Source organism: Sinocyclocheilus rhinocerous, unplaced genomic scaffold (assembly GCF_001515625.1).
Source record: "Sinocyclocheilus rhinocerous isolate Xijiao unplaced genomic scaffold, SAMN03320098_v1.1 scaffold180, whole genome shotgun sequence".
Classification (NCBI taxonomy): domain Eukaryota; kingdom Metazoa; phylum Chordata; class Actinopteri; order Cypriniformes; family Cyprinidae; genus Sinocyclocheilus; species Sinocyclocheilus rhinocerous.
In genome coordinates this window covers 86972-114957 of record NW_015657493.1, presented here as the reverse complement: position 1 = coordinate 114957, position 27986 = coordinate 86972, and the positions used below count along the sequence as shown (strand labels likewise).

The window sequence follows — 27986 nt, the reverse complement described above, 5'->3', positions numbered from 1 at the left end:
TTATCTAATTATATGATAACTATGTAATTTCTTCCCTCTGCTGAAAGTTGTACTGAAAATTTTAATTGCTTTTGTTATGATTACATTATTAATCAGTGTCACTGGTAAGCTGGTAAAACGTTTCAAAGCATCAACGGAATTGTCTCAAGTTTCATGAAATCTGTACACAGAAAACCAAAAAATGCCTAATAGGAGTGTAATCATAAGCAGTTTGTTCAATAACAGGGGTTATGAGAAGAGCTCTTTCAACGGGACAGTTAATAACAACTTGATAATGAAAGTTCAAAACCAAAAGTGGCTGTTTTTAAAGACTTTCATACTTATCTGGAAAGACACATATGTTCAAATCCAGCTGTCAGTCACTGATTTCAAAACGTGCACATAGTAAAAGGTATGCCAGTGCAGTGAGGTCCATGAAATATTATTGAAAATAGTGATAGCATGCACTTTTAACAATTGCTGAGACAAGAGTTAATTCAACCAAAGTCAATGGCCAAGTGCCCAACTAAAATGAACACCAATCACCATAATGGTAACAGACTTCAGCAACCTTTGTACATTTACCATATGAAAGAAATAAAGCCAAACTGGCTTGCAATAAGTGAATATGGTAATTCTCTTTTTGCAGTTTAATTATCCTCTGGTGAGATATCTAAGGCTTTGTTGCTGTAAGTAGTTGATGTGTTTCTGCTCACCTCTTCACTTTTTTCTGTTCTTGCCATTCCTCTTATTCTCAGTGATTCCACTTGTTAACCGTAGGTGTCATCACTAATGCTCAGTCATCACTTGTAGAGTATGTCATATCATTACAGACTGCACGATAGTGCCACAACATATTTTTCATGTCTGATCAGGGCGATAACCATCATAGACATTGAGGGGGGCTAGTGCCCCCAATAATTATAAATTGTGGGGTAGGGGAAGGGGAAGGGGTATAAAATAGAATTGGGATTGGGCCTTTATTTCACTAACTAAAACACTGCTTCAGTGTTACTTTTACTTTCTATAGACCAGGAACATATGAAAACTAAGCAGTGTTTGTTTAACTCTGGGAATTTTACTGTGTAAAGATGTAACCAGCAACATGTTGTGTTTCTCTTTATTAAATAATTTATTAAAATTAATTTGGAAAATTGTCTTGGTCTTTAACTACAAACACAAACTAATTTCTAAAGAAATTTGATATGTAAGACAAATTTTGTTGTGGTCTTGCTGGGATCATACCAGCACCCAAAAGACAACAAATGCTTGTCCACCAGTATCCCAAGCTGGTCCCAGCATGCAAAACATACCTTATGATGGTCCACCAGCATACCTGCTTACTGTGCTGGGGACCAGCGAACCAGCAACCGGGACCAGCAAACCAGCATCCCATTCTGGGGACCAGCAAACCAACAACCAGCATCTCATTCTGGGGACCAGCGAACCAGCATCCAGCATCCCATTCTGGGGAACAGCAAACCAGCAACCAGCATCTCATGCTGGGGACCAGCGAACCAGCAACCAGCATCCCCATGCTGGGGACCAGCGAACCAGCAACCAGCATCCCATTCTGGGGACCAGCAACCAGCATCTCATGCTGGGGACCAGCAAACCAGCAACCAGCATCTCATGCTGGGGACCATCGAACCAGCAACCAGCATCCCCATGCTGGGATCCAACAAACCACCAACCAGCATCCCATGCTGGGGACCAGCAAACCAGCAACCAGCATCCCATTCTGGGATCCAGCAAACCAGCAACCAGCATCCCCATTCTGGGGACCAGCAAACCAGCAACCAGCATCCCCATGCTGGGGATCAGCAAACCAGCAACCAGCATCCCATTCTGTCGACCAGCAAACCAGCATCCCCATGCTGGGGACCAGCAACCAGCATCCCTTGCTGGAGTCCAGCAAACCAGCAACCAGCATCCCATGCTGGGGACCAGCAAACCAGCAACCAGCATCCCATGCTGGGGAACCGCAAACCAGGCACCCCATGCTGGGGACCAGCGACCAGCCAACCAGCATCCCATTCTGGGGACCAGCAAACCAGGAACCAGCTTCTCATGCTGGGATCCAACCAACCACCAACCAGCATCCCATGCTGGGGACCAGCAACCAGCATCCCATTCTGGGATCCAGCAAACCAGCATCCCCATGCTGGGGACCAGCAAACCAGGAACCAGCATCCCATGCTGGGATCCAGCAAGCAACCAGCATCCACATGCTGGGGACCAGCAAACCAGCAACCAGCATCTCATGCTGGGGACCAGCGAACCAGCAACCAGCATCCACATGCTGGGGACCAGCAAACCAGCAACCAGCATCTCATGCTGGGGACCAGTGAACCAGCAACCAGCATCCCCATGCTGGGATCCAACAAACCAGCAACCAGCATCCCATGCTGGGGACCAGCAACCAGCATCTCATGCTGGGGACCAGCGAACCAGCAAACCAGCATCCCCATGCTGGGGACCAGCAAACCAGCAACCAGCATCCCTTGCTGGAATCCAGCAAAGCAGCATCCCATACTGGGGAACCAGCAAACCAGCAACCAGCATCCCTTGCTGGGATCCAGCAAACCAGCAACCAGCAAATAATTGACGCTTTACATTTTTTTTTGTTCTGTTTTTGGTTATGCTCAACCAAGGCGGAATAAGATGTGTTATATTCTGCAATGTGATTTTTTTACCTTGTTTGGTTGTAAAGTTGATGCAATAAAAAAAACAAAATACCTTTTCGAAGCTTCGAATCAATTGAACCAATTGCTTCGCAAAATGATTCACTGTTTCGAAGCGCTCAAAACACCACACGCTGGTGACGCCTGCTGGTCCAAAAGTGTGTAAATGCAACAAAAACTCAGGCTGAAACAAAGCGGCCTTTTAACGGCCAAAGCTAACACTTCCGGTCTGGCAGTACGTGGTAGGGATGGGCGATACCCCTTATTTTGTTTTCGATACGATACCGATATTTTTCAAGGCAGTATCGTCGATATCGATACCGATTCGATACTTCTGCACTAAACTTTTAAATTATGAAATTTATGAAATTATTAAATTACTAAGAGTAAAATGGGTAATGAAAACCACTTAACTTAGTTTAAAACGCATTTTAAACCGTTTAATCCCAAATTTTTCCCAGACATGAAAATATCCAAATGATGTGTCATTAGTAACCCTTTGAAATAATCAATAATTATTTTTTTTTTTTTTGGTTCTGTCTTGCAACATTTGCATGTGTTCAGATGGGCAGGAAAATAGTTCTATCCTACACAATTACTCGCTAACAAAGGTTATTCGTCCAATTCATTGCATATTGTACGCATTATTATTATTATTATTGTTAAATTAACAATACCACTGGTAAATAAAACGCACCTTAGTATCGATATTTTTTGTTTGCTTATCGATACTTTCGATGCTCGCGTCAGTATCGATATATCGATACTTCGGATCGATACGCCCATCCCTAGTACGTGGGAAAGGAGACCAGAGGCCATTTATTTGAATGGATGTCAATGGAGAAGAGGCTTCACTTCTCTGAATAAACAGCTTTTTAGAGGAAACAGCTCATCATTTAATGAATCGACAGCCTATCTGCTAATCTTCAACATGGTTTACACTAAACAATACTTTTGGATTGAACTATTTTTAGAGTTTACACCGAGAAATCAGCATATTAGAATGATTTCTGAAGATCATGTGACACTGAAGACTGGAGTAATGATGCTGAAAATACAGCTGCACATCACAGAAATAAATGACAGTTTAACGCATAGAAAACAGCTATTTTAAATAGTAAAAATATTAATAAAAAATATAAATTATAAAAATATAAATTTTTATTGTTTTTGCTATATTTTGGATCAAATAAATGCAACATAACTAGCTAAAACCAAACTTATTAGAAAAACAAATGCTTGAACGTATCAGCGTGATAAGAACTAGCTAAAATGACAGAAAGAGTCTTTGGGAACATGTGATTTGAAGTGTAATTAGATTAGTTCGGCTCACATCCACTGGTTTACACGGAGAGGGCGGGGTTTATGGCCCATGCTGCAGCCAGACACCAGGGGGCGATAGAAATGTTTTGGCTTCAATTCACTTTTTTTCAGACTTGATAAAAATATATTTAACTGAAATGGGAAATTTTATATAGCTAATACATAGCCTTTGATGTTTATTTGAAATGTATTGTTTTATTGTTACGTAGATGCAGTAGCGTGTAGCAAGACTTTGTTTTGATCGTCACTGATGTAATAATATACTTCAGTGATCATGGATTTGACAAAGATAAAGCATATTTCATACAATTCTTAATTTTAATGGGGAAGTTTCATATTCATAAAATGAAGTGGTCAAACTTTTCTAATTTTCTAAACGATTTCAAGCTGTATTGTAAGGTCCTATGTAAGTGCACAAGTAAAAGGCTATTAGAACTCATAATATTGTAAGCAGGCATGCTATTGTGTAAAGTGACACAAAAAAGTTTTTTTTTTAAATTATTATTTATTTATTAACTTATTTTGTTACTGTCCTCTGGCACTGTTTCATTATATTAATGTTGTTCATCTTGCTCTACTTTTCCTTTACATTTGAATGTTTCTCGTTGTATTGTTCTGATGTATGGCATAATAATAACACATATTTTTTTATCGTCACGTGTTGATCGCGTTAGCGTTATCAAGCGTCTCCACGTCACACGTCACACGTGCTCTGGTGTCAGGACAGGACAGGTAAGTGGTTCACCTGGCGCTGATTGCTGGTGTGTGGGGCTGTTATCGAGCGCTGTGTGTCGCAGACAGCAGTGATGGTGAGCGTGGTGCAGGGCTGGATGTCGCGGCTGCTGTCGCCGCTGTGGCGCCGGGCGCAGGAGCTCGATGAGCGGCGAGAGGATCCGCGCTTCGACGGTCAGTGCGTCACACTTTGCTCGATCATATTCATTGGAAAAAAGTACGGACTTTGCATTTAAAATATATATAAGCTAACTAAGCTTAGAGAAATCTCATTCAAATCGCTACACAGATTAAAAAGGTTTAAATAACACAGCTAGTTTGGATTGGATTCTTTAATGTTATCAATCGCAATGTGCTCTTTGTTTTTTAAGGATGTACTGTTTGGCAATCAATTTATATTTTATTATGAACCTATTATTACTTCTTGCAAAATGTCATATTCACCGCAGTAAATTCACTCATTAAAATCCTTGATTTATTATTTTTAAAAAAGAGATTCAACAATATATCCAAACGATTTAATCTTAAAGCTGTTAAAACAGTTCATTTATTTAATCTTTTTAATTAATTTTGTTAAAGCTTTCATTTTGTATTATTTATATATTGTTATATACATGTATAAACGGTGCTTTGCATGAAATGTCACCGTTTTGTACGTAATGTTGATATCTTCTGTACTAATATCTTTGGTACCTTGGCATTAATAATAATAATAATAATAATTTTAAAAAGTCCTCCAGGGACATTCGTACTTATGAGTTGATAAGTTATTATTACGAAGTCAGGTGCGTTTGAGTCGCTTTGGTCAGAACAAGATGCCGATTTAACTTTTCTACATAAAATTCAACGATTTTTAAAACTCTACATCTGCAAAATGATGAATAAAGAATGTGAATCATTCTGTTTTTGCTTTTTTCTGTTTGTATTCAATTTGTAAACCGAGTCATACCATTTTTATGTATATGTAAAACATAGTTAGTGCTGTCAAACGATTAATCGCGTTTTATTAAAATATATATTTTGTTTTAATTGTGTAATTTTTCATTTATTAAATCTACCAAGTGAAAATAATAGTACTGTCAAAGCAGTGGTTCTCATACAGGTGGTTTGCAGGTCTGTTCTGACATTAAATGGAAAGTAAAGTGAAAATAAACATAATTTGGCAGTATTCTGGCACAAACAGGCTAATACTAATACAACACTTAGGCCAGTGTTTGCACGATGTCTTGGGAAAGTAAATTACAATTCTGCTACTTTGGATTTCCAACTTTGTCAAAAATCTGTGTTTTGGCACTGTGTTGCTCCTCACTGGATCCTAAAACAAAACCAGTTGAAAACCACTCATCACTTTACATTGTGAAATAATAAATGAAACTCTTTCTACCTATGTAACTTACTCTGGTGGCGTGGGTGGTACACCTGACGGTCAGGTCTTCGTGGACGCCGAGGGGTGTTGGTGTGTCTGCGCTCCTGTTTCTCCTTAGCCTGTTTTACCTCTCTGTCATAATCATCCCTGTAGAAAGATTAAACATTAATGTATATTTAATCTGTTGTACACAATTTACTACACGCCGTCCATCATCTGATTGATAGTATTAGTGCTGTCAAACGATTAATCGCGTCCAAAATAAAAGTTTTTGTTTACATAGTATGTGTGTATGTACTGTGTATATTTATTAAGTGTATAATACACACACATGCATGTATATATATTTCAGAAAAATGTTACATTTATATATTAAATATATTTATATATAAAATAAATTTTATGAATATATACAAGTAAATATTTTCAAAATATATGCTGTGTGTGTATATATAAATAATAAATATACACTGTACACACATATATTATGTACACAAACTTTTATTTTGGATGCGATTAATCGCGATTAATCATTTGACAGCACTAATTTATTTAATATATAAACATAACATGCTTTTCTGAAATATATACATGCATGTGTATTTATATATATATATACATAATAAATATACACAGCACACATACATATATTATGTAAAGAAAACTTACTTTAGATGTGATTAATCACGATTAATCATTTGACAGCACTAACAATAATATAATATGTTGTATATGTAAAACTTAGTTTTATTGTACATTACAAAAAACGATAATTTTATTAATTTCAACAAATTTACCATCAGTACAGACGCAGCATATGTATAGTCTTTGGCTGCTCCATTGCATGCGATGTGTTTTTTCACTGACACGCCCCCAACTCTGAAACTCTGGGCTTAAAGAAAAGTTAGAGTTTCCCACTCGTAATAACGAGTTTGTGGTGGCGTTCATGTGCGTGTAACTGAGCGCTGTGCTGTGTGTGCAGGTGCGGCGCAGATCCGGCAGGTGCGGACAGGTGTGGTGACGCATCTGTGTGCGGATTACGGCCTGATCGATCACAGCGTGTATTTCACATCGGGAGTGGTGCTAGGAGGAGTCGTGCTGTGTGTGGGAGACTCGGTGCAGGCTCTGGCAGTGCGGGAAGGAGCCCACGGACAGTGGAGGGCGCTCCGGGTGAGAACAGGCTCCAAAAATCATCAATAATAGCCAAAAATCACCTGCTGTTGTGCTCAAGATCATTAGACACGAGTGAATGCTTCGTCACATTTTCTCAGTAACAGAAGACACTACAGTGTAATACTTTTTGTCTTAACTCTTCTTGCTCTTAAAGGGATAGTTCAACCAAAAATGAAAATTCAGTCATTAATTACTCACCCTCATGTCGTTCCAAACCCGTAAGACCTTCGTTCACCTTCGGAACACAAATTAAGATATTTTTGGTGAAATCCGAGAGCTCTCTGACCCTGCACGGACAGCAGCGCAACTGAAATGTTCACAGGTCTAGAAAAGTAGTTAGGACGTTGGTTAAAATTGTTAATGTTGCATCAGGGTTTCAACCGTAAAAGCTAAACGAGAATACTTTTTGTGCGCAAAGAAAACAACAATATCATCAAAAATATCTTAATTTGTGTTCTGAAGATGAACGGAGGTCTTACGGGTTTGGAACGACACGAGGGTGAGTAATTAATGACGGAATTTTCATTTTTGGGTGAACTATCCCTTTAATTGGCTGTTTGTGTTTAAAACAATAAAACAGAAAGATATAAAGAACACTTTTGCGAACAGACTATGCAACCGAACTGACTAACATCAGAACAATAACATGCATTACACATTCAACGTCAGTGTCCAACTATTTCAAGCACTTTTTAACATTTTCTATATGCTTTCTGGTTGGTTTGTTCAAAAACAGCAAACTATTATTTACACCGTGTCATCTAACATATATAACTCAACATTAACAGTTACCATCTTTATACTAATTTGAAGGGCTTTGATGACGTATCTGTGAAAAAAGATGAGCTCAAAGGCTGTTTGAGACCGTTGAGCCAGAAGAAGACTCTGTTGTTTAACATTTTAAACGAACAAACAAACAAAAAAATCTTTGACAGACGTAGTCTTTGACGAGGTCTAAATATATACAAATACACAAACTAATAAAAGTAGGTAATTATGTCTGAAAACACAGTTCTCTAAGCAACTAGGGATTGCACAATCCTGTTTATGCGTAAATATGGCTATACTGACATGGTGTTAGATTTGATTCTGTTTATTTCTTAGCATAAATATACCTCTTTATTGGTTTTTAAATGCATTTGCTCTTTTTTTTTTAATTTCTATACTGCATTCATTGAAAAATTTTATAAAATGTTTTTTTTTTTTATAGAAATGGTGTATAATTTTGGGGTGAATATTGTTTGCAAGTTACTAAACATATTGACACTGTGCATGTTTGTGCAGGTAGATCATATTTTAATCACCTTAAAGCTTGCAAATTATTTATCAAAAGAAATAGGCAGAGTTTAAAAGGAACTGTGTACCAAATTACTCGATTTCATTATTAATTGAATTGGCTCATTAATTTAATCTCAAAAGCACTAATATTATGTGTGTCTCTTATTTCTGGAGTACATTTCAGTGATGTTTTTCTGTTGTTTTCAGGTGGAGCGGCACAAGGACGCCTGGGAGAGCGGCGGGTCAGAGGCGCTCGCGCTGGACACTGACAAACTCAGGCCTCTGATTGGAACAGTGACGTCATGTGATCGAGACGGAGGCTACATCAACCAGACGACGTATTTCCCGCGATCGGCTCTCTGCGAAGGTCAGAATCAGTGGCTTTAATGCTCCGCAGTCTGCTGTGATAGGATGATGTTTCAATCTCAGTGTTCATATATGAATATAATGAATATATTAAAAGGGCTCTTGTCATGCATTAGTCTTGCAGTTCATTGCACGGTGAAAACACACTGTACATCCTCCCCAGTCTGGAAAGAGTATGTAACGTATTTAAATTACTGGACTGATGCTGCAACTTTGTGTCATGACAGAGATAAATGCATGTGAACACAACGGCCCGTGTCAATGACACACTCGTGCCCAAACTCGTAGGAATTTCTTTCTTCTGTAACACAAAAGAACATATTTGTAGTAGCTTTTTTTGTCAGTTATAGTCAATGAGGTCCAACAGATTCAAGCTCCAAAAGGGACATAAATGTGATCCATACAGATGTAATCACCTGCTGTGATGAACAGAGAAAAAAAATTGCTATTCACTTGCATTACTTGCACTAATTAACACTGTTACCAATCAAATTAAATCAGTATCAACATAATCCATCTTACCATTTATCAAAATGCATTCACACGGCAAATGAATATGCATATTATAATATATGCAATAAATATATATATGCATAAGTAATGTAATAAGATTAATCGTTTTAAATATAATTTTGTGACTATAGAAATATGAAATGATAATATTATATATTACCCACCAGTAGGTGGTAGCAAGCCAGAAGTGAATCAAAGAATCATTAATTCGACTGATTTGTTTAAACTAATTCATTCATAATCGTGAACAAGCAAGTGACCGCTGTCTTTATGAATGAGTCATTGAATCATCGACTCACCCGATTCAATCAAAAACACTGAATCGTTCAAAAACAAAATAGCATTCTTGGTTGCTGCCAAATGCAGCCGGTCTGCCGTTTGAAACAATTTTTGTTGCTGAAATAGAACACTAAAAATTGTCAATTAATATAATTAACCTAACTGTTAATTGAACTGGTGTATAAAATCACGTGCAATCTATATTCGAAAAATATTCTGAAAATTAGCACTCATGTGATATTTCTTAACTATATTATGTTATTATAAGCACAAAAAACAAATGCACACAGGGGCAATTCATATATTGAGTTTTGGGGCATTTTTTTTTTTAACTTGGTGGCTTTTCTGACTTTGCATGATGCTATTTTATGTAACTGAAATATGACAGACCTTTTACAAGGTGAGCAAGCTATGTGCTGTGTTTAACAGAGTGTGTGTGTTTCAGGGTTCGAGCCGGTGAAGGGCGACTGGGTTCTGGCGCAGTATTTCGTCTGTCCGTCTGAATGGAGCAGTCAGGCTCGAGCGGTTTCTCCTCTGCGATACCGGCGCATGGATGGGGTCAGTCACCATCAGCTCTCACTGATGTCCTGACCTGTGCCAATCAGTCTAAATCAAACCTCTTCTAGGGCTGGCCGATAAATCGATAATGATAATTATCGCGCGGTATAAATTTCCTCGATATACGATAACAAGAGTTCGATAAAATGTTCGAGGCAAAGGCGGAACGAAAGAGCAGTGTTGCCAACTTAGCAATTTTGTTGCTAAATTTAGCAACTTTTCACACTACCCTAGCAACGTTTTCTTCCAAAAGCACCTAGCAACAAATCTAGCTATTTTTAACATTTATCTGGCAACGTTTAGCAACTTTTGATAAGTGACTCGGACAATAAAAAGGCACACGTTTTCCATCCAAATTACACAAAAAGAGTAAACCGTAGATGCTTAGCAGTACACACATTGTGAATTAAGTTATATACTGCTATATGCAATTATTCAATTTAATAATAATAATTTAATAATTGTTAATTTATGATGCACTTTGTTAGTAGCTTGTATCTGCGATTTGTTGATCAGTTAGTACACTGTAAGAAAAATGGAAAAGTTACTAGTAATTTTCCAGGACATTATCCGTTGTAACTCTGTAACCTCGAAAACAATGCAAAAGTAAAAATGCAGGTAAAAAAACAATTCGGAATTTTTAAAAAATATTGACATAGTAAATTGTGCCTTATTTTTACAGACTCTTCTTAGAGTGTAGCATACTAACTAACTACTAATACACTGCTTAAAGCATAATTGTTGAGAATGTGTAGTATTACTAGTTTACTAGCTATTAGAAAAAACTTAAATTGTAATCATTCAAAAATGCGTAAGTGTTCAATAATTTAATGTATTTTTAAAAAACGGTTATTTCTATTTTAATATTATATTATGCATATTATTTTACAAACAAATCTAAATTAACATATATAAAATATGTTTTTTGCTGAGATTTGATGCTGTGACAATTTTGCGTCGTGGTTACGCAACAACATCATTTAGCAACTTTTAGCAACAAATCGACCTTCTTTAGCAACTTTCTCTATTACATTTTTACCATGGTATTGGCATGCTATATTTGTGGTTTTAACTGTGATTATCATGATCTAAATGTATGCTACTATGGGAAGACCAATTAGTTAAAAAAAACAAAACCCTCAAACAGTCAGAATGATTAAATTTCTCCATATAAAAGTGAGGTTGCTACAATTTTTACAGATATACCTGGTTTTGATAATGAACATAAATCTACATCTGCATCCTAACTCAAGCTACTATCAGATGTGTATTTCTAAGAGAATGTTTTATGTTTTATAATACTCATTAGAACATGCAGAACTAAGAAGTTATTTTCTTTTATTAAGATACTTATTTTGTGGTGACTGGAAAAGTGTAAAGAATTAAGAAACGTGAAGTGTTTGTCGTGTTCTGATCATAACGAATAGTTTAAAACCACAATTAACCGTCTGGTTTGTACAACTTTCACATCGGAGCAAAAATCAGCCTTTAAACTTGGAAGAAATAAAAATGTGACCTTTATCGTGACAGTTATTGATATCGACTGATGTGAAAAAAAGAACCATGGTGATAGTTTTTTGGCCATATGGGCCAGCCCTAGCTCTTTCCTAAATGACCAGTGGCTGTAAAGTGTGCTGTGTGTGTCAGGTGAGCGTGAGCGTCCTGCACGGCCGCAGCGGTGTTGTGGAGGACAGCGTGTTCTTCAGTCTGGACTCTCTGATCGTGCCGCCGGGCTTCAGACCCGCTCGGGGTGATGTGGTGAATGTGGTGGTGGTGGAGAGCAGTCAGTCGCTGTACAGCTGGAGAGCTCTGTGTATGACGCCCGTCCAGCACAGGTGACACTCAGTTACTGTGTAACAACAGATCTGGAGGAATGTAGCATTGCATCAGTGTCTCTGCAGTGAATGGGTGCCGTCGGAACGAGAGCTGATAAAAACATCACAATAATCCACAGCACTCCAGTCCATCAGTTAACATCTGGAGAAGACAAAAGATGAAACAAATCCAGCATTAAGATGTTTTTAACTAAAACACGAGTCCATAATAACCATAGATGCAAACTCCTCACCTTTCAGTGACAACTCACGTTTTTCAGATCAAAATAGGTCACCTATGAGATTTCCTTAGATCCAATGAGAAAGTGTTTTTATGAGGGGCTTTTCATGACTAGTTTTTTCTTCAAGACTGGTCATAACTTTTTGAATTCAGTTATGAATAGGTAGATTGGTCTTAGTTGTATTGGAAGAGTAAGACTGATAACCACTTGGCAAACTAGTTCTTAAGACGCAGTCTTAACCTGGTGCCTAAGTTTATGTGACTAGCCCCTGGTTGTTTCAGTAAGTTTTGTATAGTATTTTCTTTACTCTTTACTTCAAAAACTATGTCTAAAAAGGGTAATATTTTATGTATTTGAGGTCTGAGATGTGGGAACGGTGAAGAGCGAGAGAGAGGGCAAACATTTTGCATTTTAGGTCAGCATCAGCCAATATGGTCTTAAATAGCCTGCATAGCACTTCATCTTTTATAACATGGGTTTTTGACCAAATAAATTCAATCTTTATCTTTGTAAAATGTTGCAACAAGATGTAAAAAAATGTTTTTTGTGTGTGAAAAATTGCAGTTTTGGAGAAATCTGCACAGATCAAGCACTGTTTAAACAGCTCTAAACAAATATGTGACCCTGGAGCACAAAACCAGTCATAAGGGTCAGTTTTTCAAAATTGAGATTTGTGCATCATCTGAAAGCTGAATAAATAATCTTTCCATTGATGTATGGTTTGTTAGGATAGGACAATATTTGGCCGAGATACAACTATTTGAAAATCTGGAATCTGAGGGTGCAAAAAAATCTAAATATTGAGAAAATCATCTTTAAAGTTGTTCAAATGAAGTTCTTAGCAATGCATATTACTAATCAAAAATTAAGTTCTGATATATTTACGGTTCAAATGAAGTTCTTAGCAATGCATATTACTAATCAAACATTAAGTTTTGATATATTTACGGTAGGACATTTACAAAATATCTTCATGGAACATGATCTTTACTTAATATCCTAATGATTTTTGGCATAAAAGAAAAATGTATAATTTTGATCAATACAATGTATTGTTGGCTATTGCTACAAATATACCCCAGCGACTTAACACTGCTTTTGTGCTGCAGGCTCACATATGTGTGTGGATTTTGATGCGAGAGACAACAGGAGACGCACTTTTTCACTGGAGGAAGCATTATTATGGATTATGGAAGTTAAAAACATCTTGATGGGTTTGTTGCATATTTAAAATGTGAGTTTTAATTTAATAGCCTTAATAAAATCTGACTTATTCTACATGGATGGACTGATTTACAATGAGGACGGTAAACTATTGCTTTTGCTGTATCGGTCGAGGCAGCTTTATAAGTGACTGCTTGCACTCTCAGTGTTTACAGTATTTGTGGTGTTTCTCTGTGTGTGTTTCTGACAGTGGAAACGCCTCGGAGCTGAATATGCCAGACGATGAGGTGCAGAGATTGCTGGAGAATAAGGGTGGGCTCCAGGTCAGCCGGGAAAGCCACTTTGGGTCTCTATTACTGGGAAACCGCAAGGAGCTGCAGATCTGGATCCAGTGAGTTCACACATGCACACCTTAAGTCTGGAATACACTGCATAGCTTTTAAAATCTAAACCGATTTTTAAAACCCTAGGCATCATACACTTACCGACTTTGTAAATAGTGTGCTACCAGACTTTAAAGTTGTTCCGATCACAACAGACTCACACAGAAACAATGCGCACTGTTGCTAGTAGACGCGTGACAAATGAAAACAATGTGTGTTTTCAAATCGTCTGAAAGTATCAAACCTGTTTGATCTCCTCCTACTGGAAGGAATCAAAGTCTGAAGCTAAAAAAGTGTGTCTGTGACCATCATCATACCTAAGTTTGCAATTCGTAATACAATATTGATTGTTTTTGCTCAAGTTCGCTGACGAAGTTTCAATCAAAGCCACAGCAGAACTGTTTTGTGTCTCCGAGCAACACGATACTGAATGAATCCACGTTTTTGAACGAATCAAGTGAGTCAATGATTCAGTAACCCTTTCATAAAGACTGACGCCTCGATTCTGAATGAATCAGCCATTTGGATAAACGATTCGCTCATTAAAACAGTCATTTACCGTCATCTACTGGTGGTTTGGTTTCAAATTTAAAAGTATTGCATTTTTCCCAACATTTTAACAAAAATATTTAAAACATGAATCTTATAAAATTATGTATGCATTTGAAATGTTGTGGTGTAAATGCATTTATGGCAGCTCCGCTTCATCAAACAGTCTGTGTAAATGCATCTAATGCCACTTCAGATGCAGCTTTCTCTGCAGTGAACAGATGGAGTTTGTTAATAGTATGCGTTTTCTTTGCTCAAAAGGAAAAAAACGGGAAGAGAGTCTAGATCTGGTAGCCTGTCTTGCGTTAGTCATAACCAATCATAGCCATTATCTTTTCTAGATCTCGGCCAAATGTAGGCCTATTAAACGAAATAAAAAACTGTCAAGGCTTTAAAGACATTAAAGTATTTTTTCAAGATATTTAAGAATGTTTGCTGCTTGGTTAATAAACCGCTAGGCCGACTCGTATTAAATTGTGTTTTGAGAGGAAAAAACATAGCAGGCTGTAGACGGCGCATTTTATCATTACATTCAAAAATAATGCAGGTGAATAAAGCAAAATGTTTACAAACATTATAAACGCAACAAACGTGTAATGTAGGGCTGGGACGATAAATCGATGCAGAATCGATTCGTGGATCGATTCTTAGATTTTCAGAATGCATCGCGATTCCTCTGGAATCGATTCTGAGGTTTAGATTTCAGCAGCAGATGGCGCTCTACTCTAGTTTTTATCCGCACACTCAAACGCTCATGAAGAAGAGCGCTTGTGCGTTCGGCCGAGTCATGTAAAGTTAATTTCACCTCGGCTCAGAATGCTTTTATGATGTGAGATTAATGTAAACACAGCCCACTGTGAACACTTTTGTAAATCGCTTCAAACTTTTCGAATTTTATGAATGATTATTTTAGGTTCAAGTGTGTGTAAGGATTTGGAAACGAGCAGAGTACGGCTGTTTCTAAAGCATGCAGCGCCATCTGCTGTTCACAACTAAGCTCAGAATCGAATCGAGAGAGAATCGTGATGCATTCGGAAAATCTCAGAATGGATGCGGAATCATTTCTCGATTCGCGATGCATCGATTTATTTTCCCAGCCCTAGTGTAATGACCTACTTCTGATTAATTCATTCAAAGTTTGACAAATTCCGTGACATTCCTAACCCTAACCCTTATACAGTAAATTCCATTTTTATGACTGGATTCCGTCCGTGTTTTCCGCATCACGGAATGCATAGGGCCCTGAAGCTGTAAATGTTTGCTGGCTCCTGATGCATCTGTTGCTTCTCTCTCGTTCTGTGGTGCTCGACTCAGAAACAGCGGCTCTGAGCGCCAGCGGCTGAAATGCTGTGAGTTTGCCGGATGGGACTCGGCTCAGCAGTTCTGCCTCAGATCTGTGTCTGTGAAGAACAGCTCGCCTGCAGGAGGTCCAGCTGATGAAGAGTCGGTGCAGATGCTGGAGATGAAGCCCGGGGAGAGAGCGTCTGTGACTGTCTGCTGTCAGGCCAGGCGAGGACTACTCACTCATTATACTCCGGGATTTGATATGTTTTAAAAGAAGTATCTTTTGCTTAAGGCTGCATTTATTTGATCAAAAATAGAGAAAAAAGTAATATTATTACAATTTAAAACAACATTTTTCTGTTTAAAAAAAAACAAAAAACGTTAAAACTCTAATTTATTTCCGTGATGCGCAGCTGTATTTTCAGCATCATTACTCCAGTCTTCAGTGTCACATGATCTTCAGAAATCATACAGATTTATTATCAATATGCTTATTTACTGTCAATGTTGGAATTTTTTATTAATTTTTTTATCCTTTATTCAAGACTTCCATTAATAAAAAGTTAAAAAGAACAGCATTTATTCAAAACAGTTAAGACTTGTATTGTTAGAAAATATTTCTATCACTTTTTATCAATTTAACACATCCTTGCTACCAATTTTTTTTATTATTTTATATATTTTTTAAGCCCTGCTTTATGCAATTGACCAATATCGGTATTGGTATCGTATCGGTATTGGTATCGGAATCGGCCAATAGTTGTTTGTTAATATCGGTATCGGTATTGGTATCTGAATCAGCCAATAGTTGTTTGTTAATATCGGTATCGGTATTGGTATCTGAATCGGCCAATAGTTGTTTGTTAGCAGCTGTATTTTCAGCATCATTACTCCAGTCTTCAGTGTCACATGATCTTCAGAAATCATACAGATTTATTATCAATATGCTTATTTACTGTCAATGTTGGAATTTTTTATTAATTTTTTTATCCTTTATTCAAGATTTTGATTAATAAAAAGTTAAAAAGAACAGCATTTATTCAAAACAGTTAAGACTTGTATTGTTAGAAAATATTTCTATCACTTTTTATCAATTTAACACATCCTTACTACCAATTTTTTTTATTATTTTATATATTTTTTAAGCCCTGCTTTATGCAATTGACCAATATCGGTACTGGTATCTGAATCGGCCAATAGTTGTTTGTTAATATCGGTATCGGTATTGGTATCTGAATCGGCCAATAGTTGTTTGTTAATATCGGTATCGGTACTGGTATCTGAATCGGCCAATAGTTGTTTGTTAATATCGGTATCGGTATTGGTATCTGAATCGGCCAATAGTTGTTTGTTAATATCGGTATCGGTATTGGTATCTGAATCGGCCAATAGTTGTTTGTTAATATCGGTATCGGCCAAAAAAATCCTATCGGTGCATCCCTAGTATTTTCTTTACTCTTTACTTCAAAAACTATGTCTAAAAAGGGTAATATTTTATGTATTTGAGGTGTGAGATGTGGGAACGGTGAAGAGATAGGGCAAACTTTTTGCATTTTAGTTCAGCATCAGCCAATATGGTCTTAAATAGCCTGCGTAGCACTTCGTCTTTAATAACATGGGATTTTCACCAAATATATTCAATCTTGATTTTTGTAAAATGTTGCAATAAGATGATGTTCATAAAGACTTAATTGTTTCATTCCTGAATGAATTAGCTGTTCGAACGAATCAATTGAATGAATGATTCAGTGATAAAATCAGTGACTTGCTGCCACCTGCTGGCGGATTTAGTTTCATGTTTAGTGTATAATTTGTTATTTAAATCCTTTAATATTTCTGTATTCAAAATTTTATATTTAAAACATTAATCTCCACATGAATTTAATTGCACTCATGCCCCCTCTGAGCCTCATTAAACGTCTGGAAATGTACCTACAAGCCACTTTTGTGATCTTCTGTGCCACCTCTGTAGTACCAATTAATTTATTAATACTAATTTCATATGATTGGTAACTTATTTGTCTTATTCTGCTTAAGAAAAAAAAAAAAACGTTAAAAATAAAACTCAATCCACCAGCAGGTGGCGGCAAGTCACTGATTTTATCACTGAATCATTCATTCATTTGATTCGTTAGAATGGCTGAATCATTCAGGAATGAAGCAATTAAGTCTTTATGAACTGATGGAAATCCGTCGTAGCGACAGAACAATTTAATCCCTGAGATTTTTTTTTTTTGTGAAAAATTACAGTTTTGGACATATAAGGTAATAAAAAAAATACCTTAAAGTAACTACTACTAGGCATCTGTTTGCATCTCTGAAGTGAAGCGACACTGTGTTTGTGTGTCGTGCTCATTGCTGAAGATTATGGTGATTGTGCGTGTGCTTTACTGCAGGACTCTGGGTCGCTCCGCCGAGCTGCTGCTCCTGCACTTCTCCTCCTTCACCATCGGGAGGCGTCTGGAGGTGTCTGTGAGCAGCGCGGAGGAGAGTCTGCTCAAACCCAGCGTCCCGTACTCCGCTCTAACAGCTCCGCCGCAGCAGCAGCAGCAGCCCCTGCAGGTGCTCACGGTCACGGCCCCGCCGGCCCCCATCAGGTGAGGCCCCACACACATATATCACTGATTCTGGCCTCAGGTGCTTTTCCTTTCCTGCCAGCACTGTTGTGTCCATTTTTGTGTTTTTGAATTGTTCAGTCACCAGATATTAGTTGCAACTCTGTTTTAAGGCCAGAAACATACTAACACCAGTGCATTGCAAGTGTGCATCCCTCTGAACATACTTTGTGTATTTCATTCATGAGATGCAGACAAAAATATATTTATTGTGGCCACAAATTAGGAAATTCATGTTTATGGCCACATTGTAGCCTCATTTTAATTAAATTGAAATGAAAGAATAACATATTATAACATGGCCACAGTTTAATAAAACAAGGGAATGAATTAAGTTGTGAGGAATCATTTTTAATTCATGGCCACAATAAATATATTTTTGTCATGTCATATACGGTTCCATACTTCAAACTTTTATTAAAAAATGTAAAAGTGTAATATAAGTAGGATTGCAAAAAGGTGGAAAATTTCCAGTAAATTTAGGAAACATTCTAGAATTTTTTTGGAATATTCCAGGGATTTTTAGAGCGTGTTTCTGGAAATTTTCCACCCCTTTGCAACCCTAAATGTAAGCGGGTTTGTCAGTGTTATTTATTTGTTGTGAGAATAAGAATGAATCCACCATCCTCTAGCATTGGTTTTGTTCAAAGACAGAGAAAGATCTAATGCTAAAGATGAAGGTAAGCGCGACGGATCCTGAGTGTCATTGACGGATATCTTGTGAAATCTGTGCTGTAATGGTCTCGTCACTGGTTTTCGACAGACTTGCACGGCGGCATCTTCCAAACTTCTTGGGGAACTACGGTGTGCCTCAGGCTCTCAGAGATTGTGTGGAAGGCCAGAAGGACGTTCTGATCGCACAGCCGGCTCTGGCGGAGGTAATGCGCTTCTCTGCTGCGTCTCACACATGCAGATTCTTGACGCTCACTGCTCATTGTAGGGATGAAATCAGTTTGATTTTCTCCAAGTGGGCGGGCAATATGCTAATGTTTCATGTTGATGTCAACATGAAACATTAGCATATTGCCCGCCCACTTGTTGCGCGCGCAGACCCGGGAAAACATGAAATGCAAATTCATTCTTTGCCACTAGGTGCCGCTTTTAGAGCAGTAATAATAGCTGTTTCCCGGGTAACGCTGTACACAAAGCAGCACTGCGCTCACAAACGCTGCTTTATCAGGCATGATACAATCGGACCAATCACCGCAGATTAGCGTCACGCAAAGGAGGGGTTTGGAAAAATGAATCGTTGAGCGAATCGTTTGGGAGTCGTTCCGCAAATAAGGATAAAAATAAATGCACATTGCAAGACAGTGAAAGTGTTTTTTGACCTTGCATGCATGTCAACCTGTTGTTGGGGACGCCCAAAACCAAAATATGAACCTTTCATTACCCATAATAGGGGCACTTTAAATTTAATTTCAGTAATCTAAAAGCATGTCTAATTAATTTAAATCATGAAATGTGTACAATTTAACAAATATGTATTACGTGTAACAAAAATTTAATTGGAAATCAGTTTTATTTTTCCAAATTCTGTTTATTTTTAAGGTTTCTGTTTTAATGGTTTAATTGAACTTTAATAATCAGAAAGCATTAATAATAAATTGGATTAATAAAACCTAATTAATACAATTGAAGCATTTATAAACTTTTTTTTTTTGTATTTTTTTTTTTTAACTAATAATGGGACTCTTTGAAATATCTTGTTTATAAATTCTGTGTTGTCTGTTTTCATTTTTTTTTTTTTATGATACAATACAAATTTATTATAAAAAAACTGGTAATCATTGACATATGGGGCAATGACGTGATGCCTAAATTTTCTGTCTGATTGCATTTTGTCAGTAAAAAATTGGTTTAAATGCATAAAAAAAGATACCATATATATATATGAAGTACCTCTCCCATGTATCTACCCACTTTAACTTTTCAAAAAAAAACATAATTTATTTGTAATTTTTCTCTTATTTAAAGTGTCAAAATATCATGTGGTACAACCGTCTGACCATAACTGCTGTTTTGGAAACATCTTTGAAATCACCCTAAATTTATTCAGATTAATTTTCTGCACTATTTGGCACGATTTCCAAAGTGTTTTGTAATCCTGTACAAAATTGCGAAGCATTTGTATTTATATTTCCATCATAATATACAAACAAACACTGTCCGATGTCCATTTTATGAAATGTCATGTGGTGCAACCATCAAGAAACTACCACTTTGGGACTTTTATGTTGAAATCCATTCAAAGATAGGATGTTGCATTATATGCCAATTTGCCAAGGACCCATGAAAGCATCAAGCAGGTTTGTAACTCTTTCAAATTTGGGAAAAAAATAACCTTTTTAATGGCAGGTATGTAGTTAACACATTTGGATATCGTGTGGTATGACCTCAAAAAAACAATGAATATTAAGTATTTATTTTTATTATAAATTTCATAGTGACCTTTTGTGGGAAGCTGGCTTGTTTTGTTCAGGTGGCCAATTCTGTGCTTGTACATTTTGACTGAATTTGAAAATATCGTGTGGCACGACCACTCCCGAGTGCTATGGCCAATTCATGTAGATGAAAAAGCACTAAAACCACTTAATTTAAAATTTTAATATGAATTTGTGTACACAGCATTCTTACTGTTTGAACAATTACAATAGATATTATGCTTTTGTATTTTAAAATAGGCCTGTCGAAAATCTGTCAATACATCATTGACCCAATTTATTAAAAAGTTGGTAATTATTTGACCATAACTGACACGCATCACCTTTTAATAAGAGCTGTTGTTGTGGTGTGTTTCCGCAGCCCTTGAGCCTGTCGTGGATACTGCCGCGTTTCTCGGCTCTGCTGTGGCTGGAGGAGCTGCAGGCCGAGAGGGAGATCCGAGAGTTCAGTCTCACCGGCGCCATCCTCAGGAAAGGAGCCGTGTATCTGCACCTGGAGGTGCCAGGCCTCGCCGAGGGCCGGCCGAGCCTCTTCATCGGTCAGGACGCTCTCTTATAATCTAGGGTTGGGTATCGAGAACCTGTTCCATTTCTGAACTGGTTCCCGATTTCCAAGAACCCGGTATTTGATAAGACACGTGCATTTCGATTCATTCCGCTTAATGATTCCTGCGTTCGCATTTTAATGTGATTTTAAATGAGGAAGGGCATTAACTTGCGCACTGTTTGCGTGCAGCGCACAGAACAGCGGTCCTGGTGCGGATTCCCGGTTTGTGTCTGTTCTCGAACCGTTCCGTGCATTTCCACTTTTCTTTAACATTTACCGACCAGTATGCAGTAAAATGCATCAGTATATCATCATAAACACAGGGGTTTTTGTCTTAAGTAAACGTAAATCGATGAGAAAGAAAACGCACGTGTACAGTATTTTATAAAACGGAGAGTTCCGGTGCTTGATTCTGATTGGCTGAGCCGCGTTCGAAGCTGTTGTAAATGACCCTACAAAGTAACATACACCTTTGTTTACGTTTGTGTGTTGCTCGGCAACCACTTTGTTGCAACCACAACTGTTTCTGAGGAGCTACATTGTTTGGTGGAAGAATACTGTTTTTATTAATATCATTACACTTTATTTGCTCTGTTTTATTTTGTGAAACCTTACTACGTATATGAATAACCGTTTTATAAAAGCAATAACTCAATTTCTGTACCTGAAATTAGTTCAGTTGTATTTATTTATGCTGTTGCTAATTAATTAGCTCTTTCCTAGTTTATTACTGACTGTTTGCTTGTCTTTAATAATTTAATGTTTGAAATTCATATTAGTCGAGTTGTTTTTGCTGTGGTATTTAAAAAAAATTTTTTTTTAAATGTGTGAAATGAAACGTCACCGGGCCTTTGGCGCCCTCTGCAGGTGTTTGTTATAACACATAGTGTACTTAAGGTTATGTTCATATTATGTGTAGGCATATTACATTATGTATTTTATCAGTGTTGTTCAATACAACCATGTAATTACTTGGTTTTGATACTTTATTTGAGCCAATTATTATTGCCTCATCGTTAGTTTCTATATAAATAGTCATACTAAAACCTGGTTTTCACTTGGGTCTGTTTGTGTAAGTATCTGTATTTTGTCTCATCTCGTGAGCTAAGTGTATTGTCACACCCCTAGAGTCGATAAGCAGTGATATAGCTTGTAATTTTCCAAGTGTATGATACAGCTTTCATTCTTCAGGTCAATCATATATTCATGAAAAAAAAATCAGTTTGAATAAAGAAAGCAATAGCTTTGTCGTAGCATCTTTTCAAATGTTAAAGTTGCCACAGTTATTGCATGCTTTGCATGTGCTGCCCACCGGAAAAAAAGTTCAGGCTCTTTTGCTTTAACCCCTGTAACGATCTCAAACTGGACCAGAAAGTCTTAAATTCATGAAGTCATGGCATTAAATGTTGCATGCACTGCAAAACATGAATATTTTTCCCGGTATCTTTTGTGTTGTTTTCCAATATTTAAACATACATAAATTAAGATGTATTTTCTGGAGATGCAAAATGAATATATAAAGTCTTGTTTTCAAAGAAACTGAACAAAATGAAGTGAGTTTATGCTTAAAACAAGAATATCTGTCAATGAGGAATGAAAACTTGTTTTCGAACAAAACCGAAATCTGTTCTTGTTTACGATGAACTTCATTTTGATAATTTTTTTTACCTGTTTAAATCATTTTGCTTCTCAATATCTTGATTTTTAGAATTTTTAGTCATTTGCACTGGAAAACAAGACAAAAATACTGAGGAAGAGCATCATTGTTTTTGCTATGTGATCAGAAGATACAGTAAAAGTTATTGTTTTTTGTCAAATGAATTGAAAAGTAATGGAGATTGTTGGAAACTTTGCTAGTACAACTTGACATTGTGTTCCATTCAATTTATTGCTTAATGTTCTTCTCTTGCTCTTAAAAAGGTGGTTAATTTACTTTAATAAAGCCTGCAGAAACCCTCTACCAGTCGGTTGTTGCGGACCTTTATGAATGTCTTCTTGTGTTGGACGTTATGTGGAAGCCTTGTTGTGTGATTGATTGACAGCTGTCAGTCACATGTTCTGTGCATCGGCTCTCGCAGATCAGCGACGAGGACGTGAGTTTACGAGTGAACGCTGATTTTCAGAAGAACTACCTCGGAGAACCTCTGGACGTGGAGTTCTCCTTCAACAGGTGCGCTGCTCGCTTCAGCTTCATAAAGCCTTCGTTTTTCATGATTAGACCAGAAATCTCACAGGAATAACCCGTTCTGTCCAGGCTGACCATGAGGAGGTGCCACTGTGCTCTGGAGCAGAGCAAACACTTCGGAGACCACAGTAAGACAACACTTTGTACAGAAGTTAATTATCATAACTAATCTAAAATTACAGTTGCTAATAGATGTAAATGGATAAGCGATGGTCATATGTTGAAGCGTTTGATCTTTCCAATTTTTAAATTTTTTTTATAAAAATAAATACAAATATGCATGGGTTAAATGTATGCTATAAATGACCGCAAACATAGAAATAGGTCACCGTGACATTTAAGAAAACGCTTAAATAGAAAATGTGTCCTGTGCTGGCGAAATGAGTCACAATGAGCACATTTTCAAAAATGAGTTATTTTTACCCTTCAAAATGATGTATGAGTTGGAATCGGACGAAAAATGACTGAGCTACACTCATTTGAAGTCAATATAGTCAGCAAAGTCAGTTCTGAGAAAAATAGTTAAAGTTTTCTGAAGGTTCCAAAGCAAAATCACCTGCAACATTGTATCTTTTCATCCAGTTCTGTTCTTAATAACCATTGCTATATTAATAATCACAATATAGCTATTTTTATTTCATCGATAAATAAGAGCAGATGCAAAAAAGAACATATAAAAGGAAACAAGTGTAGTATATTACTTTTTTCATTTCACTAAACAAAAGCATCAAAGGTAAAAATTAGTGTTGTCAATCTATAAAAAATAATCACATTTTTTCTGAAATTAATTGCGATTAATCGCGATTAATTCCACCTAACATTAAAATTTTTATAATTATCTTTTATTGCAATTTCACATTCAATCCTAAAATTAATGTAGAAACAACAAAGACAGTATATTTTTAATATTTGTATAATGGCATCTTTTTGTTTGTTTGACTGAAGGCCAGTATCACTGATACCAGTACTACTGATGTCTCTATGAAATAGTTTTTCCCCCTAATATTTACCCATTGACTAGCCATTCAACATTACAGTATAATTGAGAGATATCAAGAGTTATCAAACACAACATTTTAAATTAAATATACTGTAGATGAATCCTTAAAGCTACAAAAGTTATTGATTTCCTCTTTTGTTCTTTGATGAACCGACATCACAGCAGCTGGTTATTAGCTTTTTTTTGGCTGTTTAAGAGACGTGGCACAGATCTGACATGCATCGGGTTTTTTTTTCTCACATTTCTATACATTTTCTGACCCACTTCAGGTCTTAGTCTCTATAATGAGCTGAGGAGTTGAATCGATCGGGTGTTAGATGAGGCAGACAGTGCTGCTGCTCCAGGACCGTTTGGAAAACCACTGCATTTCAGAGACATGTTCTTAAATCGCTTTAATCGCCTTTTTGGTAACTTCATGACTTGACTGACGTGTCTAAAACGTCTTGATGTGGTTGTAAAGACGTTCTGCATTTTTGTGAAAACCTCAAATTGGACTAAAATCGCCATTTTTAACTTTTTTTGCCCGTAGCTCAAAATTAGCCCGTGTGCATTCACACTCATTTTGCCAGAACGGGTCACAAATGAAGGAAGTTTTGAGTTGGTTTGTATGGAGACGCAGTAGTTCAGATGTGTTGTGTTGTCTGGGTTGAGTTTTGTTTCCCAGCATGCTCTTGCTGCAGCCGCCTCAGTGGAGCGGAGAGTGGAGGGAAGAGGACCGACATCTTCAAGAGGAGGTGACCCCGTGATCATTAATTCATCAGAGTCTGTAGTAAATGATCATGTGATTGACGAGTCTGTGTTCTGATTCTGTCATCAGGAGAACGAAGCGACCCAAAAAACAGACGGCTCATCGACACTGACTGCAGAGATGGTGTCTGTGGCCACACAAACTAAACCAGGTGACTGGATTAAAAAACAACAACAGCAAAAACAATTAGGCTAGGGATGGGCGATAGAGGCTTAAAAATATATCACAATAATTTCTGCTAATTATTGCGATTAACGATATCAATGATGATAATTCAGGGAATCTTATGCATCCACTAAGAGACTAAAGAGTTTCTTTAGAGAACAGTATTTTCTTTCCTATTTTTACCCAAAATAGGGTGTTGTGAGCATTACAGAGTACACGTAATGTAATGGGTGTTTAATTCATACTGGAAGCCAGAGGGCGCTCTTGCGCAGAAACTACACGCATGCATCACAGAAGTAATAAGATGCTCCAGGAAATCCCTAATATGGACAAATGTATCCAGTTATCCCTGAAGCTGAATAAAACGCAGATAGAGAAATTTTAACTGAGGAAACTTAAAGACAATAAACATACGATTGCGACAATATATGGTTTATCTGTGTTCTTCAAGCAGTCTTAGGTATTTTTATAAGGATGAAGTATGTTTATAATGCAGTACTAATCGACATAGCCTTTATCACTGTATATATAATACTATAAAATAGTATGATTTCTGCCTCATTCTGTGATTTGAAACTGATCATAAAGTTATTTCAAACACTCGACTGATGTTACGAAGTTAATTTGGAGAAAGAGCATGTCAAAAAAGAATATCTTTGTGACAACAGGTGTGTAAACAGGCTCATACACATGCAAAACTGTATTGCACAAGTGCTACTGTAGTACATTTATTCATCGCTCGGACTGATTTTTGTCGCACTGTACAGCCCTGAACAAACCAGTTCCAGATTGAAGAAGGAGCTCCTCATTTAGCGATAAACTTCTGCGATGTCTCTCCGCACGGTTGCACACAGAAATATGTTAACAACTAGATTTATCGTTATTATCGCGGGAAGAATAGTTCTTATTGTGGGGAGAATTTTTACTGGTCCTTTTAATTTCAATATGCAAACATCATGACTATTGCACATTTTTACCCTGATTTAGACACAAAAATGTCATTCAGTGTAATGGTAGTTCATATACCAAAAAATCTTGTCAGGCATATTTAGAGCAATAATTATCTTCTAATTTAGGATCACAGCAGACCCTGAATACTAATGAATTATCATTATATTATGCTGCAGCTATATTTCCTTTTGAATTGGACACTGTGTGATTTCAGATGTATGTGCCGTTTCAGATTTGACAATGACAGCGAAGCGCATCCCAAACCCTGGCCAGTTCTTCAACGCTCAGCTGAATCCGGCGCAGAAAGAGGCGGTCAAACGGATCCTGAGTGGAGAGTGTCGTCCCACGCCATACGTTCTGTTCGGGCCTCCTGGCACCGGGAAAACCATCACTCTCATAGAGGCCATTCTGCAGGTACAACACCAGTCACTGCAGATTGTGCTCGAGGCTGGGAGTCTGTGAGGCAGAGCCATTTAAAATAAACTATTCAATATTTAAGAATTGTACAAAGTTGCCCAGTTCATCTCTAAACATGAGTGCATTCTCTTCAACATTAATCTAGCGCTGTCAGAACAAATACAGGGAATATAATCAAACAATGCGGTAATTGTCTTGTGTTTTTATCTGCTGTCATATTTATGAGAACATGCAAACAAAGATTGCATGCACTTTTTTTTCCTCACGTTAATCATCTGTTGCTGCATAACGTAAAAATTGTATGTTTTGGTTTTTTCAGAATGGTACAAAAGTCCTGTGAACACAAGAAAAAATCAGATTGAGGGCATGCTTCACAAAGTTTAAATAGTCCTAAAAATAGCCACACTACAAGCCATATTACAAAAATATTAGTACTATAAAATTCCCTAAAAATGGAGTCCCCTAAACATTAGGTACATTGATTTAATTCCAAGTCATTTTCGACTGAGGAGCACCAGAGGGTTTTAAAGAGATTCACAATCGTGTGCTTGAATTATCTCTGATTCTGTTTATCAGGAGGAGTAGTTAAGAATAAACTATGCAAGCTGTGCAGGAGCAGCAAACAACCTGCAAACCTGAACCCCTGCTTTACTTCTGAATTAAATATGTGCATGCAGCCAGCAATTCTTTTCTCTTTTTTTCTTTTTTTTTTTACCAGCAAAATCATGCTTAAAATGTGTGAATAGCATTGTGTTGGATAAAAACTTGACTAAAACACCTGCTGATTCAGTGACACGGAGCAAAAAATGAGTAAAAACGACACTAGTGAAGAGAAACTCCTGCAGCATTTGAGACGCACATAAAAACACTTGTTCTGATGAATGACAGTCACATATTTAACGTGCAAATGCATTTTGGGGCTGTTGTACTTTTTTCATAATTTTTTTTTTTTTTTTTTTTTTTGTAGATGTGGTTTATGATGTGCATTTGTTGTTTTGCATTCCTCATGACAATAAATGGATAGGTTAAATGTAAATGGGGGAAAACTCATCACTGAATTTCTAATCTAAGCACTGATGGCAGTGTAAATTCATTTCATTCATTTCTTTCTTTATTGTCTTATTGTCATAAGGAGAAATTTGTCTTGAGCAGTCAAGAGCGCAGATTAACTTGCACACACACTCACTCACACGCACGCACACTCTCTCTCTCTCACTCTCTCTCTCT

The 27986-nt window shown here is 37.1% G+C and overlaps 1 protein-coding gene across 1 annotated transcript in view; it reads left to right on the top strand.

The window, feature by feature from the left end:
* Nucleotides 1-4708: 4708 nt before the first annotated feature.
* The window catches only part of mov10l1 (Mov10 like RNA helicase 1), a 33417-nt gene continuing 10139 nt past the window's right edge, over nt 4709-27986 (top strand). The window contains 15 exon segments of the mRNA XM_016528980.1: nt 4709-4892; nt 7067-7254; nt 8743-8902; nt 10139-10251; nt 11899-12086; nt 13722-13862; nt 15718-15912; nt 18084-18284; nt 19066-19180; nt 21108-21311; nt 23312-23463; nt 23548-23606; nt 25130-25212; nt 25296-25377; nt 26575-26756. Of these exon segments, the coding sequence (XP_016384466.1) occupies nt 4793-4892; nt 7067-7254; nt 8743-8902; nt 10139-10251; nt 11899-12086; nt 13722-13862; nt 15718-15912; nt 18084-18284; nt 19066-19180; nt 21108-21311; nt 23312-23463; nt 23548-23606; nt 25130-25212; nt 25296-25377; nt 26575-26756 (2163 nt within the window). The 5' untranslated portion in view covers nt 4709-4792.